Below are 17708 nucleotides of genomic sequence, written 5' to 3' on the forward strand. Positions count from 1 at the left end.
TTTCATAGAACATTTATGGTCTTAGTGTCCTGCAATTTCTAGAGATTTTTCTGTGTATAAAACATATACATTACCAATATCTTCTATCTAAACATAGTGTGAGATCAAGTCCCTGGTAGGCGTCTGTCTGTTTGCTCGGGCTAATCTCAAGAACCACTGGATGGATTATGATGCAGTTTTCACTATTCTATAGAGCATTTGTCGCGGAAGTTTAGGTGTATGAAACATTAATGCATGACAAAAGGGAGCCAAGCAGTGCCTATTTTAGTGAAGCAAGTCAATGAAAAAATGGACGTCCGACTGCTTTCTTTATGTACGCTGCCTACCGTTAAAGATATAGCACGATGGACTTTATTTTTATGCCATGTAGAGATTGATATTTATGATCTGGTTTCTCCAGAAAAATTGATGTAAACCCTGTTTATTGATACAAAATTTCAGTTTTTCTCTCTCATTTTTTATTTTTATACCGTTCCTATTTCCTTTTATGTGAAAAATGATTCTATAATTTTAAACGAGTCCAATTCCCGGTAAGAGTCTGCTTTGGCATGACAATAAAGCAAGCTCAGGTGTTAGGGCTGATATTAGCATTTGTATATACTGCAATGTAGCTGCATTAATCTCTGAATGAGGCCCAGTGTGTGCTACTTTACCATTCTGTTATCCTGGGGGGATATGTTAGACATCCTGATGGTCGGGATGCCGACGCTTAATTACCGGCGCCAACATCCTGACCGTCGGGATACCAAAGGTAAGTTGAGGGGGGGTTCGTTTTAGAGGTCAGGCACAAGAGGGTGGGTTGGGGTTAGGCACTAAGGGAATAGGTTTAGTGAGGGGGAGGTTTAGGTTTAGGCACTGGGTGGGGGAGCGGGGGGGGAGTTAGGGTCAGGCACCACGGATGGAGGGTTAGAGTAGGGAGAGGTGGAGGGTTAGCATACCGAACAACAATTGTCTGTATGCTAACCCTGCGGGATGCCGGCATTGGGATTGTGACCGCCGGCATCCTGTACCTATCCCCTTATAAGACCTCGATTACAAAAGATTATCGACGTAAATTCAAAACTGCTTCTCTGTGAAGCCAGGGCAGTTCGCTAGTATATTTGTCTCTATGGTGCCACCATTGAACTAAGGGAAATACAGTTCATTCACAAATGTCTAGGAATAGGATGGGGCATTGTACCAAGAGTTATACTGAAGTCTAGACTTCAGTATAACTCTAAAGCATGTAGTGGTGTTGCTTTTTGTCAATAAAGACTGTTATGTATTAGATGAATTATATGATGGAGAAATGTTATTAGTAGATTACTAGACTGTTTATACATTAATTTGCCCTAATTCCCTGGTTATTGTTATCTATGTTGTGATATAAGATTGACTACATAGGGCTGAAGAATAATGTGCTCATCTGGAAGGGTTGCTGGTCATGGAGGTTTACTAGAGATATTAATGTGGCTATTGAGGTTACATATTCGCATTATAGAAAATACCTTTTGCATTGCCTTACTAAGATATTAAGTGAAGCTCTCATTTTTATTTCTTCACTTTGATAAAGTCTCTATGTAAAGACCTATAGGATACTCTAATATAAGTTTAATCTAAAAAGACAACACCCACCATCCTTTATCAGTAGAGCGCATATCCATCATTTTATGTTTAATTTTACTAAAGTTTCTTAGGGGGGAAATGTTTCAATCCTTCTAAAGAGGACAGGTGGAGAAGTTACCCATAGCAGCCAAACAACTTCTAGCTATTGTTTTTATAGCATCCACTTGATAAATGATAGCTAGAAGCCGGTTGGTTTAGAAGGTTTGATACATCTCCCCCGATCTTAAATAGTTTCACTGATATCCTCTTACTCAGTCTGTAGTAGTCTGTTGTTCACGTTAGTATGTCCCATGTTTAGCGAAATAGGGATTTCCCCATTATGTGACATAGGGGGAAAACTACATTTTAGGTGCTGGTAAAACACACATACTTTCAAACCGCATATGTATTAATTTATTTAAATTCGAAGTACTGTCAATCGTCATCTGTACTCATGACCTCATTATCCATTGTTTGAATGTGTAGGTGGCAAATAATTGTTATATTCTTTTCTACCTCATAAAATGCTAACATTCTCTAAAGGTGCCTATCTACTAGAAGACAGGCAAGAGACTGCACAATTACGACATTGTAATCGTGCCTTCGTTTGTCAGTCTGTGATGTGCCTACACTGAACAAGCAGTCGTTCAGTGTAGGCACAATCAATCATCTGCAAACATGCTAAACCTGACGTTATCGTCAGGTTGACCAGCATGTTTGCACGATGATAGATGTCTAAAAGACCAATTTTTTTAAACCATCTGCAAACTATTTTCAAATGATTATTGAACGATTTCGATAACGTTATCGTTCAATCGCTCATTTTAATCGTCTAGTGGATAGGCACCGTAAATCCCACTATTATCTATATTATTTTCAGGTAAAAGAATCTCCTTTAATGTCAGTTTATGAATTTAGTCTGAATTCTATTTGTAGATCTGAACTGTAGGTAAATGGAGGAGTCTATTAAACCTTCAGACAATACTTTAGTAGCAGAAGTTGTCCCAGATGTTGCAGCTCTTCTTTTTTTCTTTTTCTTTTTTTTTTTTGTCAGGTGTGAAGATATAAACACCCATTTATCGCTGGTATCAACAACCGTTCAAGTGTTTTTAGATCATTATCTATTATTTATAGATCTAAATTAAAAGGCTCTTCCCTTGTTAATAGAACTTTTGTTTTGCAGCCTCTCTTGTAATTTTGTCTGTTCTTCATTTTTGTGTTAATCCCTAAACACAACAGATAAAATTTTTCTTCCTTATTTCTCCAGTGTGTTTTTGCAATCTATAAAGTAATAAACTCATTATATTAATTCTGGACCCTCCCTTCAACTTTTCTTGCAGGCGTCAACATTTCACAAAACCTCAAACACTGAAAATGTTACAATGATTCCTGTGTTGACTTCGAAAAAAGCAAGCGAGCTGCCTGTCAGTGACGTTGCTTGGATACTTAAGGTGAGAGAGGATAGCTAGCTTATGTAGTAGGTGATGGGGTTATTCTGTTTCGTGCCCAAAGCAACATTGTCTTGTTAAATTAGTATTGTCAGCCACACATGAATACATATTGTATGCCATAATTGTTTGTTTTTCAAGGGTGTCCTTTTCCCCCTAAATACAGGTAATGTTTAGAAAAAGTACAACTGCATTTTATAAATATCCCCAAAGATACACTGATTCTCCAAGTTCTATTTACCATACTGTAGTGTAATCATGAAACATTGCATTCTCTCACCTTCATGTGTAAATGCTTTGCATCTAATTGTAATTTGGACTGATCATTTGTTTATAATGGGTTATATTTCCTGTGATGACATGGTAATTATGTCCCCAATAACATGAGCTATGGAATTGTTATGGATGCTTATTTTCTTAAGTTTTCACATAATTCAGACACGGCACATACAGTACAAAAGTAGGTTAACAAAAGGGTGCTTGTATAAAACCCTGCTAAGTAATAACTGGTATAAGGAAGAATATGTGGTATTTTTCACTTTTTGCTAGTCAATTTTTTGGACACTTCAATACACTGAGGATTTAAGCCTCCTAGTATTGTGGATATGCAGTATGGTTGGACATTTTGTGGTTCCTTGGCAATACACAAGTACAGCTCACCTTAATGGTGATTGCAGTGATAGATGCGCAGAAACTGCTAATTTGATAGGTTCTATATGGCTTATATCTTACTGCCAGAATTATCTGAACTGCAAATAGCCTTGAACACAGGATCTCAAACTCTGTCCTCAGGGCCCCAAACAGTGCATGTTTTCCAGGTCTCTTCACAGAATTGCAAGTGAAATAATTAGCTCCACCTTTTAAAATGTGAGTAATGATCACACCTGTGCACCTGCTGTGGGTGACCTGCAAAACGTGAACTGTGTGGGGTCCTGAGGACCGAGTTTGAGAACCTCTGACCTAGAACATCATGCTTAAATAATTGTGTCCAGACCTATTATATCCTAGGAAAATTAACTCATATGTGCTGTATGTGGCTAGTGCTCTTGGACAGTATATGGTTTCTCATTTTCTCGTTCTGAGTCATTGTAATTTTCTTGGAATGGATGAATTCTATATTAAAGTCTGCCACAAAGCTTCCACTATGCCCCATTCTAGTAGTTTTCTGTACTTTGGACTCTTCATTAGGCTAGTGCTGTACTGTGTTCCCCAGATCATACTTACACACAATTGTATAAGATTCTCATCAGCTCAGATAGAAAGTGTAACGGACAACAGTATAACCATCTGCCTTACTAGCTCCTACCTCTAACCATGTTGGAGATTTTGTGCCTCTGTGTCATCCAATACTGCATTCCAGTAAGTGAAATGTGTGAGCTTTTCTGATTTGGTCATACAAGGCTTCCCATCCTAATCTAAATAACATAATACTAGTATGTACTGTATTTCTCCTGATCTATATTTCTGGACAAACTGATAAGACACTTAAAAACCTAGGTATTGCAAGAGGGGTGTGGCTTCTGTTCTTAACGATGAAATGATCACCCTCCTGATGTTACCAGCTATGCCTTTTAGTACAACTGTCTACTCTCACATGTTATAAAGCTACGCTGTGCTCATAGTATTGTATCTATGATAACCAGAGAGCACCTTTTTGTCATATCCAGGGCAATGAAAATGGCTGAAAAGGTTTAATACATTATAAGAACATAGTAATGTGCCCTCCTATTAAATATTAGGTTAAAAAAATGCATTCCGACCTGTTCACTTTGTGGGTGGGATGTACTAAGGGCAGAAATGCGGTAAAACCCCGAAAATGCAGTTTTCGGGAGTTTTACCGCTTTTCTCATATGATTTTTTCCAAATCTTGGTCCTTTTGCTGGTATACCTCAGAATAATATTTATTATTTCTGACTTCAATTTAATTTGGGTCATACTATATTTTTTTGGATTAATAGTCTGTTGTAAGCATTACCTTTGATGCAGTTTTTACTGTTCTGTTTTTGACTTTGCAGAGCTATTGTTTTGTAGGCCTCTTCATTAAAGGTTTCTATGGCCGGGTACACATCAGAGCCATGTGTTGCCAACGGGCCGACATATTGCACCGTGTGTACATTTTGCCCGATGCAGTGGTACGATGGCATGGTGTACAATGACATGCTGCATTTAGCAGCATGGCTATGTACACAATATATTCTGATTGACTGTGCAGCACGGCCAACCAGAAGATATCGTAAACGACCCACAAGAGCGCACAATTACTAGTATACACTGAACGAGCTTTATGATGTCTTTTTCCAAGTTGCCTGGAAACGACAAATCGTGAAGATATCGTTTTAGTGTGTACCCGGCCTTTAGTTATTTTTTTTAACCAATCTTCTTCTTGTTGTTGAAACATTGTAGACATCATGTTTTTTGCTTTCTTCATCTTTTTATCATTCGTTCTTTGTGATTTATGCTTGCGTTCCAGGCTGATCTTCAGAGAGGGTTAACAAACTCTGAGGTTTGTCACAGACGCATCTCCCATGGATGGAATGAATTTGATATTGGTGAAGATGAGCCATTGTGGAAAAAATATATTGCACAGGTGAGCTATTAGAGCTTGCACAGATGAGTGTATGCTCTACATAAAACTCTGACTTTGAATTCATTGAACAGTTATCAATCAAATAATTTAGACGGAAAATATCACTCTGACAATCCACTAAGCCCCAAAAATCTAAAGATTCTGATATAAACCATTTGAAAGGCAGACAGACTTTACTCTTCAGCTTTGTTTAAACATTTTATGTTCCTTTTCTAACACCTGAAATCTCTTCCACTTGTATCAGTTTAGTTGAGATTGCAGAAATGTAAGCTGCTGTGACATCACTGGTCCAACTCATATGCACATTGTTTACTATTGGTGGCTGATGTTGCTTCTGCCTTTAACCTCACCCACTTTCCCCACCAGCAGCTACTATTGTTGATCATGTGTAAATTTCTACCCGTACCTTTTATATTGTAAGCTAATTTGGCCAGGGTTATCTTTACTTCCTCTTTCTTGTGGTATGTTGTTTATTTGCTCAACAGTACAGCAGTAATATATTCTATATGACGCTTTATGTAACAATGGGTAATAATGCTAATCCACACACTCTTTGTGTAGAGCTATTCTATAAACCTGTGAGCCACAGTTTGCCTCTTAAGAAAATGCCTCCCTCCTACCATAGGGACCAATTCAATTCTGCAGGAATTTGGATGCACAAATTTGCACATTGCAGCTAATTTTCATAAAGCGCACTCCCGCGATTCTCTGAATTAATTTGTAAACCCTTAGTAATTTGCGACAATTGTGGTGATGTAGTGCGTTAATTCTACAGTGCGCGACCTGGGAGAAGTGCTTGAAAGAGTGAGAAAATCACCCTGAACCCCCCAAAAATAAAAAATAAGATAGCAGAACAGTATTAGAAGACTAATAGTGGCTAACTTAAAAGGTGATGGATTAATTTTTTTACATATTTTAGAAATGATAGCAATAGTTTTTCAGCACATTAAAGTTTTTCCAGTATTTTGGGGTACAGAAAAATCATATGTAAAGTGATTTTCAGTGTTTTAAAGGTTTGTAAAATAATGGAAAAATACACTTTTAGCTCCCATCTGCAAGAAATAACTTTCACAACAATGCAACACCTCAACTTACATGTCCCATATGTGACCCATTTATGAGCTTTTTAGTGAAAGTAACCTGAAAACTGGAATGTTTATTGGCCAAATTATACTAATGAAACCCCTCCAAGTGCATGATTATTCATTGGTAGCGGTGTACCAGAGGTTCTCCATCGTGTGCAGGTATTTTTATCTAAAAAGAACAACTTTCCCCATTTTTTCCCCTACTTCGGCAGTTGCAAAGAAAAAGATGCAATTTTGCTTTGACAATTGTCTGAGTTTGCAATTAAATTTTTTTAAAAATTGCCGAGATGAGTTTTAGCCGCTATTTCATTTTGTGCAGCAAAATTCCTGGCACATTGTGCTTAATTGAATTGGCCTCATTGCAACCTGCACAGGCAAATAAGAGTATAATTATTTATTATTTATTTATTACCAGTTATTTATATAGCGCACACATATTCCGCAGCGCTTTTACAGAGAATATTCGGCCATTCACATCAGTCCCTGCCCCAGTGGAGCTTACAATCTATATTCCCTACCACATGCACACACACATACACACAATAGGGGTAATTTTGTTAGGAGCCAATTAACCTACCAGTATATTTTTTGGAGTGTGGGAGGAAACCGGAGAACCCGGAGGAAACCCACGCAAGCACAGGGAGAATATACAAACTCCACACAGTTAGGGCCGTAGTGGGTATCGAACCAACGACCTCAGTGCTGTGAGGCAGTAATGCTACCATTACACCATCTGTGCTGCCCTATATATATATAATGACTGTATTTATATAGAAGCATTTGCCAGTCACTTATTTTGGTTATATTTATCCTCCCCATAATACGCAGCTTTTTTATATAATTAAGTAAAATGTTTGCTATACCTGCTCTTTAATCACATATATTTTTTAACTTATCTTGGTGGATATTGCTAATAGTGAAAGTTGAGTTTTTTGATAATTTGCTGTTATAATCAATCTGTTTTGACAATAAATCTATTATATTTTTCCATATTTTTGGCTACTAAGTTTTAAAACCTTAGAGAAGCTTTTGTGCTGTGATCTATTGCCTTTGGAAGCTCTAGTCTTCATTTTGAATTGAAGGGATAAGTCTTCACAAAGCCGAAGTATCAATTTCTATCTATTTAATTTAATCCTGTGCTTAATATCCGTGTCTAATTCTACTACAAAATTGGTCACATTGTGCCCTTTATTTTTGATACTTAGCCAGTTTGTTCAAAAAAGTAATTTTGCTGATTTATCTGTGTGTGTGTGTGTATGTGTTTTTATATATATATATATATATATATATATATATATATATAAGATTTTAATTTTTTTTTTTAATGTATCTTTTTTTTAATCTTCATTTCAGTTTAAAAATCCCCTTCTCATGCTCCTGCTGGCCTCTGCTGTCATCAGCATCCTAATGCATCAGTTTGATGATGCCGTCAGTATCACTGTGGTAAGAGATGGCTTTATGGTTACTTTGCCTTGTGTTTAATAAGCAAACAATAGTCAATTTATATAACTGTATAAATGTGTATGCGTGTGGATAGATATATATTTAGATAGATATTACACACACACTCTGCAAGTTATGGTGAGGCGAATCGAGTCCCCTCTCATCTGCAGGTCAGATTGTCCTACCTAATAGGGGAGAAGTTTGATATAATTGCTACTGGACAATTTTTTATTACCTGTCATTTAGCAAACTAGGAAAAAAAAAAGCCAAAAACGCCTTATATAGGGGCTGTAATTTGTGTGTCTTGTGCTTAAAGAAAGTACCTAGATTCATCAGCTAATCACAGAGAAAATGTTAGAATCCATTACCAATGGAACGATCGGATCTGTATTCAAATTCATGTCAAATGAAATAAATAATTGAACCAAAATAAAAGGCTGAAATGGACACATCCTGTAGAAGCCCACCCTGATTTGTAAAACATGAGTTTGATATTGGATGCATCCATGGTCAGCTCTTTATTTTGGTTCAGTTGTTAGAATTTATATGCAGATCTGAACTTTGCTCTACAGATATGTCCAAATACATCTATCCTCCGTGCGCTACAAGTCGCACTACACATAACTTGGGAGCTCCCTGTGACTCTGTAGCATCGATAGTCTTTTCCCGCAACTTTTTATTGTCAAATGCGTCTTATTCGCACAGCAAATATTTAGCACAAGTAGCTTCTGCTGATTAAATTGATATGCAGCATGCCTATGTTCTGTGTGCGACTGCGGCTGTGTCTGCATACGAAACGCTATGTTAGTGTTAAAGCTGCTTACACTGTAACGTAGTATTTTGCTTGCAGATACACTTGCAGAACATAGGCATGCTGCATAGCATAAGCAGCTTCTGCTGATTAACATGATATCTATTCGCTGTGCGAATAAGACTCATTTGAAGGTAAAAAGTATCACAAGAAGATGCTCGGCGCTACCGAGTCACGCTACGGCATGGCGCGACTAGAAGGGCTGTTTAGCGTGAAAGGAGGCTAGATGTATGAGGACACATCTGTACCTACTACTTCAGTACATTCTGATAGATTTGGGCCTGATGTTCAGTTAGGAGTAATCCAGCTGGAGGGTGCCATTTTCCACACGACCATATTACACTGAAGAGGTAAAATTAGTTTTCCGATCGGGAGGGGTGCCTGTCTCAACTTTAAATTACAGGATTAAAATAAACCTGCCCAGCATTTGTTTGCTGCATGTAAAAAAGTGCATTTGTATGAGGCCCTGCGAGTTACTAAAAATAGATAAATATTACCAGTTATGCACTAAACCTGAAGCATTGGGTTATCTCCTATTGTGCACAATCTTCAGAATTGCTCTTGCAGCCCCCTAGTATGTCATACCTTGTGCCGTTGTATTCATTCTCCCAGGAAGATTGCTCACATTTTATCCTGCTGCTGTGGTATGAATTTTTCATTATATTCTTTTTCCTGTGTCCCTAATGTGTTGAAGTGTTGCATATAACAGTGGTGTTATAGAAATAAACTATACATACTTACATTTTGGAGCACAGGATTGTATAGTAAATTATGCAAGCCCATCACATTCTCAAGCATGTCCTTAAAGTGTACCCCAATCAATTTTCAATGGTTTAACAGTAAACACGTGTGAGAAAGGCATGAGGTCTTAAGGTGCATATCCATTACACGAGTGTAGAACGACTGTACGATTACAACATCATAATTGTTCATCATACTGTGCAGTGGATAATGTGCCCACACTGAGTGATATTTCATTCAGTGCAGGCACCAGTGGAACTACACATCCCAGCATGCAGTGCCACAGTTTTGCTATTAGGGCATGCTAAAACCGTGGCAGGGCATGCTGGGATATGTAGTACCACAAAAGCTGAAGGGCCCAAGTTTGACACCACTGATGTAGTACCTCACTCAATTTGATTTACTCAAGAATGGATATCCTTAAAAGCTGGACTGTTAGTGTGCCTTGAGGAGTGTGCTTAGGAAGCACTGGACCGCAACCTAGATGGTCAGGACCAGGTTACCTAACTTAACTTAGGGCCTGATTCACTACTGTATGCAACTGCGCATAAGCACGCAATCGACAAATTGTTTCACACTGCGCATGCGTACGCATCGCAGAACCGTCCGCTGCGATGGAGACTACAATCCCAGAGACTACGCAGACCCATCGCAGGGTGATTGACAGGAAGTGCCATTTGTGGGTGGGGACGGAGAGGGTGGTCGGCCACATGCAGGCGTGCCAGTGCATTTGCACACCGTTGCAGGGGCGTGCATAAATTATCCACTGCGATTCCATCCGCAGTCTGAGGTCTCATAGCATGTGTGGTTATTAGCAATTTCTCAGCAAGGTCAGAGCTTGTGCAAGTGTGCGTGAGACTGCGATGGTACTCAATTGTGCCGATGGTTTCACTGTTCTGCTAAGTATTACGGATGTGTGCAATGTAAAGTGCGCGTCCTTATGTAGTGCTGAGTTTGCATTGTGGTCGCAATGGATTAGCATACTACCGCAGTTGAACTACGTGCATATGCAATATTGTGTTCCATAGTGAATCAGGGCCTAAGTCGCATCTATCATAAGTAACAAGGACATAGATAGCTGCTGTTAAAGTGTTTTTTAGAAACGCGTTAGTCATTCACATGCAGGAATTCCAAATTGATCACAGTGCTTAGCTTGACCCAGCATTAATATCACATACCTAATACTATAAAGAAAACCTTTTTAATTATGCTATTTGCTCTCTACTCCAACCACAGATTTTATTTCACTTCAACAGAAGGCAATTACTCCTGAATTTGTATAAGGGCAAAGTCTTGAGCACTGCTGTCAGTAGAGCACATGATGCTTCTCAGGATTCTGAGTGGTGGAATTGTGTCCAACTTTACCTGTTGGAATAGGCTATTTTGCAGCAGAGTTCTGATGATCTGCTTTTCCTTTGCTGTTCTGTGTAATGCCATTCCACACTGTATTTGTAAATTTGCAATTCATGGAATATATAATGTATGGGTGTGATTCAATTCATTGTGATGTTGAATAGCCCCAGGAAGGAGTTCACGGAGCTATTCAATTGACCGCACTGTTAAGCCTGACTAGAACCACTTAAGTCGGAGAATGCCAGTTACCGCGCCTTAAGCTTGGTGTTTAGTAGCGGTAATCATCATTCTCAAACTAAAGTGCTGGCTGTGAAGCTGTTAGCGCAAGCTGTTTTCTCCTTGCACCTCAAGAGGGTGCAAGCAGAAATCTTCTCGTTCAAGGGGTGACCAGACTTTTTTACTGTGATCTACTTTTAAAACTGAAAACCTTTTGTGATGTATCCCGAAAAAGGGTGCGTCTTATACGAAAAGGGGGCGTGGCCTCACAGCAAGGGACGTGGGCTCTGTCCTGCTGAAATCACACATAGTATCCCCAATTAATATTACTCCACACAGCAGCACAATCTTATTCACATTACACTGCATAATAGTGTCCCTTCTTCGCGATACGACACAGTAGTGTCCCTTATACACAATGTCTACAGTAGTGCCCCTTATACAATGACCACTGTAGTAGTGCCCCTTATGCAATGCCCCGGTAGTAGTGCCCCTTATCCAATGTCCCCTGTAGTTGTGCCCATTATGCAGTTCTCCCTGTAGAAGAGTCCCTTATGCAATGCCCCTTGTATCAGAGCCCCTTATGCAATACCCCCTGTATTAGATTCCCTTATGCAATGCCCCTGTAGTTGTGCCCCTTATGCAATACGGCCTGTATTAGATTCCCTTATGCAGTGCCCCTGTAGTTGTGCCCATTATGCAATGCCCTCTGTATTAGAGTCCCTTATGCAGTGCCCCTTATGCTGTGCCCCCAGTACTGGTGCCCCATCCTAGTGTACAACAGGCCCCACTCCTCTGTGCAGTACTTACCTGTCTTCATACTGGGCACAGCTCCACGCCGTCAGTGCTCCCGCTTTCACTGCCGCTGACTGGATCTAACTAGATCCAGCAGGCGCGCAGGCTCCTCACACAGCGGGTGATGTTATGACATCACCCGCGCACTGCATCACTGGGAACGCTGGCCTCTGAAGCAATCGAGGCTTCTTTAGCCTCTGATCGCTTCAGAGATCAGCGTTCCTAGTTGCTGTAGCAAGTTGGTCGCAATCTACCTACGGGAGCTCCACAAGCTACCAGTAGATTGCGATCAACATCTTGGCCGGTCTTGCTCTAGTTGGACATAACAGCAGCTCTGAGAGCTCCTTCCCAGGGCTATTCAACATTGCACTGAATTGAATCATCCCCTATGAATAGAGCAGGTACAATGCCAGTTGATTTAATTTTACTGTGCTTATTGGCTTAGGACTGCAAATACTGAAGGCCAAACTGCTCCAAATTTTGCAAAATTTCATGGCCAAATATGGGATGGGGTGACTGTTTTGTGTAACAGGTGGAGATGCTTCTGATCACCAAACAACAATACAGTGAATTGCAGTGTCCTCCTGTACCGCTTCTCCCATTTCTCCATGATTGTTCAGTTGTTTTACAGTACATTTGCTGCTTTATTTTCCTTCACAATTTATGTCATTTCATTCTGTGATCTAAGGCGTTAGCAGGTAGGCACCTTTAATTAGCTGCATACTTTAAATGTTAGAAAAATATATATGTTATATACTATGTGGTGAAGCAATTATGTTTTAGATCATTTGTGCACTTCTGTAAAATTGCCTTTGTGTGTGCTTGTCTGTTTTAAAGGCTGCTGAAATTGCCCAGGGCACAGTGGTACAGTACAATCCACAGAACGTGGTAATACGGTGACCTGACAGAGCTATTGCAGAATAATTTAGTGCTATAAATGAGAACCCCATACAGCTGTACTGCTTACTGCACATTTGGGCAAGGACTAGTTGCTAAGTGGATATTAATGGCAAAATGTTTAAATCTGTTTAATAATAGAACTGTATATAATTTTGGAGGCATTTCAGGCTTTAAAAGCAGTAATCTGTATAAGCAGATTCCATGTATTGAACATTTGTAGAGAACAGCTTATTTGTTTTCACTGTTACAGAAATCATTGTAAGAAGCAAATGACTCCTGTGAGTAAAATAACATAACCTTCTTCCTCCCCTCTTTATCTCCTTAGGCAATACTTATTGTTGTCACCGTTGCCTTTGTTCAGGTAAAAGGACATTTTCAATATTTTTGTTCTCTGAAGTAATTTCATACATTATTTTTTTTTTTACACCCTGACTATTTTTCTGCCATTGATTTAGACCATCCTGTTTGTTTTTCACATTGACGTTAAAACCCAAACTGTTGATAAATATAAACCAGCAAGATATCCTGGTGGCTAAAGGCCTGCTGCTAAAAGTAAAGGGGCTCTGCAGTCATCCATGGGATCTGGGGTGACTGACAGGATTGGGACCACTGGAATGACAAATTGGGCACTTTCCATATAATCTGAGGAGTTGCAAAAATTTCTATTGCAAGGAATTCAGTAGTGCACCTTAAACGCTGGAAATTACACAATATTTTGTTAAAACAGTAGTGTATGCAGAAATTAACAAAATTCCCCAGTGTTACATCAGTGTCATGAGACGTCTCGGTCTGGCTCTGGGATATCGCTGTCTGTGGTACTTACCAACAAAATGTTTTTAATCTATTTAAATATTGATATTAAAGTTTAGCCTGCATGTGTGCACAGTTGAGACTGAATAAAGTCACTCTCCAGGGAAGGTCACAATCATTGTGTTTGTTATTTATTGGGAGTACAGGAGAACGTTTCTATTCCTCTTGATTAGCCCATCAGTTACTAAAATAATTGCGTTGAGCTGACATTGCATTCAGTAACAAAACTGTCTCATAATATTATAAAAGGTGGCAGAACCATTGCAATGTGTACTGTTGTCCTGCATGGGAAACTCTCTAGCCTGTCTGGGATAGTACTTGGAGACTTTTTATACTTTTTATAGATTAAAATGACAAATATAATGGGAATGTTTTGTTAGCCTAAAATTGTAGTCTGTAGCCGCCATGTATTTGTCAAACAATAAGAATAGTGCCGTTTCCATGGTGACCTTCAAGCTTGCTTTCATACAGCCAACTGAAATCAAATTAAATGTTTGCTTAGCTGTATGCAAAATTGTAGGCACCCTTGATCAAATTATCAATGAAGCGATCTGCGACTGCCGGGTACCAAATTAAGCATTCCTAGAGAGTCAATCAAGTTTTGAGGTCCTTTAAAATGGAAAACCACAAAAAAAGTATTAATGAAATTCCGAGTTTGTAAATGTTTACACGTGTTGCTTTCACCATTTTTCTTTAATTTATATTTTTTTAATCTGTTGAATTTAGCAAATGTGAATTGTGCAAAAATTTCTTTAAGTTTACTCCCTGCTGACATTAAATTCTTTTTACTTGTGTATATATGTGTGTGTATATATAAGATAGATATATTTATGCATTAATTGAACCATTACATTCACACTGGAGTTTTTTTTTGTTCTGTTATTTTAGGAGTATCGATCTGAGAAATCATTGGAAGAGCTGAGCAAGCTAGTACCCCCAGAATGCCACTGGTAGGCTTTACTTTGCACAGTACTATGGCAGTGATTACTTCCTGTAGTGCACATGCAGCTGCCTGTCCATACAGAGCTCTTGGTTCTTTGGAGTAGATGCATTTCTTCTAACATGCCCAACAATTAGGAGCCTTTTTTTCTTTTCTTTTTTTTTTTTTTTTTACTTTGCATACATAGTACAGTGTTTTATATCAGTTTTCATATACTTTCAGTATGTCTTTCCAGTTCAATATACATTAAGGAGATTGCCCACCCTCGAATGTTCCCTCTGCTCCCAAAAGTAGACAACCCTTTGCTGGATGTGTTCTCCCAGTGTTTGGAATTATGCTGTACTAGTTTAGGATTCAAAACTTGTAATCTGTTACTTTGCTTGTTTAAGTATGTTGTAATTAGGGATGTGCAGGCTCGGATAGGTTCGAGTTTGCACGTGGAGTTCGGATTTTTCCCTCCAAAAAAACGGAACTCAGAAAGAGGCAAAACGTCATCTTACATGGACGAACATCATCATTCCTGTCCAGGAGGGAAAAATCCGAACTCCACGTGCAAACTCGAACCTATCTGAGCCTCCACATCCCTAGTTGTAATGATGATAGGCAGTTAAAGGAATTGTAGCGGGGTCCTACATTCAGATGGAAGACCATAAATGAAGATAAATGTTTCAGGTATCTGTCTTTATTTCTAGTGTAAGGGACGGACGATTGGAACATACACTTGCCAGAGAGTTGGTGCCTGGCGACACGGTCTGTCTATCAGTCGGAGACAGAGTTCCCGCTGACTTGCGGTTATTTGAGGTAGGTTTTTCTATTTTGGTTCTTTTGGTAACAGTATCCAAAAACTTGACCTTAAAATAAATAATTAAAAATTTAACCAGTTTATTCAATGGTACAACTGACGAAATTAAGTGTTTTTTTTTTTTTTTTTTATATATTGCAACAAATGTATTTCAAGCCTGATTTGGTATTATACTCAGGATTTTGGTGCAATGTAACTTTAAGATGAGCCTTGCTGCAGATGAGAGGAATTAATCTACATGACAGGGTCTCGTACTGAAATACTTTGGCTCGTGAAAGGAGATGTTCAAATCTGGTTATAATTCCTTGAAGGTCGCTATCCTTACGTTTTAAACAAGGACAAAAAGACAGCGCAATTTATATTGAAGGAGAGAAAATAGATTTTTAAAGCCATGTATAAAGTTGAGAGAATTCAAATAAGTTGTTCCTTATATTTAAAAGGCAAAAGACCGTTCCAATACAAGTGATGTGCGTCATGCATTGAAATGCTTTTTCTGCAATTTTATACCAATAGTTTTGAGACCAAGCAAATCCTAAGTACCTAGAACACTATATGCGACTAAGACACAAAATTGAGGAAAAAGAACACAGAAAAGTAAACGCTAATCATGGGTTGCGCCAGGCGTCTCAGTATGGCGCAAAAAAGATAAGTGTAAGAGGACACCTCTGTATAACATTAAACATGTCAGCATCTGCAGAATGTCGACAAGTGAAAGGTCGACTTTTTTTTTTTTTAGGGACCGGACAGTTAGGGTTGGGCTGTGCCAGAAGGGGGGCAGGGATAGGCCACAGGAGAAAAGGATTAGTATTCGGTTCTACAGTGAGGGTTAGGCTATGGGAAGGAAGGTTAGGGTTAGGCACTAATGGGAGGGTTAGGTTTATAGGTTAGGTATATACTCATCGCCGAAAGTGGCAGATGATAAGCCGGAAGTCCTCGTAAGTCACATTCAGACACCAGAACACGCCGCTGGACCCGCCTTAACAGGTAAGTCACCACTACACCACCAGGGCCTTTTTGTTGACATTCTAATCAATGCTGATATTTCATCAGAGTCGATGTGACCAATGTCGACCTGCTGCATGTCAATATTACAACAAAATATATCACAAGCGGATAAATTTGAAAAACTGACACTTGGACCCAGTGTAGGGATTTGCAGAGTGGATAGACAGATGTGTTGGTGAGCAAAAGAGATCAGTCTTGCTACGGCATTGAAGAAGGAATACACGGCTGAGGGAAATGCCAAACAGTAGGAGTTTAAAAAAGTCAAGGAGATGAGAGAGCGGATAAATGGTTGGGTAGCATCTTCTATAACAAAAGGGTGGTTTCTGGCAATATTGTTAAGGTGTAGCTGATTGGACTGCCAGAGTCACTGGTATGAGGAATAAAGCAGAGGGCGAAGTCAAGTGTGTCACCACAGCTAACGGGCTTGGAAGACCCAAGAAATTGTGGTGGTGTTGTTGATGGTAAGGGCTGTTATACAAGAGGAGTTCTGGCACTGGTAGACTCTGTTTTGCCCTTTCGACGCTCATGATAGTAAGTGGCACAATCAGAGCAGCCCCCCCTGCACTAAGTTTCCACCAAGCTTGGTGGTCCTGAGAGCTGGCCAAAAGCAGTGCACTAGTAGAGAGGCATTATTGAAGCCGGCATACAGTAGGATGTTCAGCATCTTAGTCATGCAACAAATAACCACAATAAACATATGATTTCCAGCCTACATAACAAATACAAATCTATTTAACTAAACATTCCATGCACCTTAATAAAATGAAAAGGCATATTCTTTTAACTGCAGTTTAATCATAATACTTTCCACTTTGGATACAACTATAATTTCAGAAATCAATTTAGAATAGTTTAGTGTCAGAGCAGTAGAAATGTATATAAAGAGAACCTATTTTCTGTGACCCTGCATGGTTGATCAGAATACATACTGAGTGCATCTAGCCAGTTACTTTGAGATATATCAAATTGTCAAGTGCAAGAAGCCCAGGGGATGCAGGAAGAAAATTAATTTGCCTGCTTAGAAAAGAAGCAAGGCTGCTTTGATTAACTGGTGCACTGCTGATAAGCGGCAGTTTCCGGCTTCCTGTACAGGAAACCATTGTTACAAATAAACCAGTTTGGACTGTTTCTTTTTTTCGTTCGAAGAATGTATATTGGTGGCCGACATAACGTGTTCTTCAGTACATA

The 17708-nt window shown here is 39.1% G+C and overlaps 1 protein-coding gene across 3 annotated transcripts in view; it reads left to right on the top strand.

Moving 5' to 3' along the window:
* ATP2C1 (ATPase secretory pathway Ca2+ transporting 1) overlaps nucleotides 1-17708 on the top strand; it is a 177417-nt gene that overhangs the window by 86900 nt on the left and 72809 nt on the right. For all 3 annotated transcript variants that reach the window (XM_088462799.1, XM_088462798.1, XM_088462801.1), the window contains exons 2-7: nucleotides 2925-3035; nucleotides 5503-5619; nucleotides 8058-8147; nucleotides 13289-13324; nucleotides 14662-14723; nucleotides 15406-15514. In XM_088462799.1, coding sequence (XP_088318925.1) covers nucleotides 2925-3035; nucleotides 5503-5619; nucleotides 8058-8147; nucleotides 13289-13324; nucleotides 14662-14723; nucleotides 15406-15514 — 525 coding nt within the window. The remainder of the gene's footprint in view (nucleotides 1-2924; nucleotides 3036-5502; nucleotides 5620-8057; nucleotides 8148-13288; nucleotides 13325-14661; nucleotides 14724-15405; nucleotides 15515-17708) is intronic.

The sequence above is a fragment of the Taudactylus pleione genome, unplaced genomic scaffold (genome assembly GCF_031769625.1).
Source record: "Taudactylus pleione unplaced genomic scaffold, aTauple2 ptg000053l, whole genome shotgun sequence".
Taxonomy (NCBI): domain Eukaryota; kingdom Metazoa; phylum Chordata; class Amphibia; order Anura; family Myobatrachidae; genus Taudactylus; species Taudactylus pleione.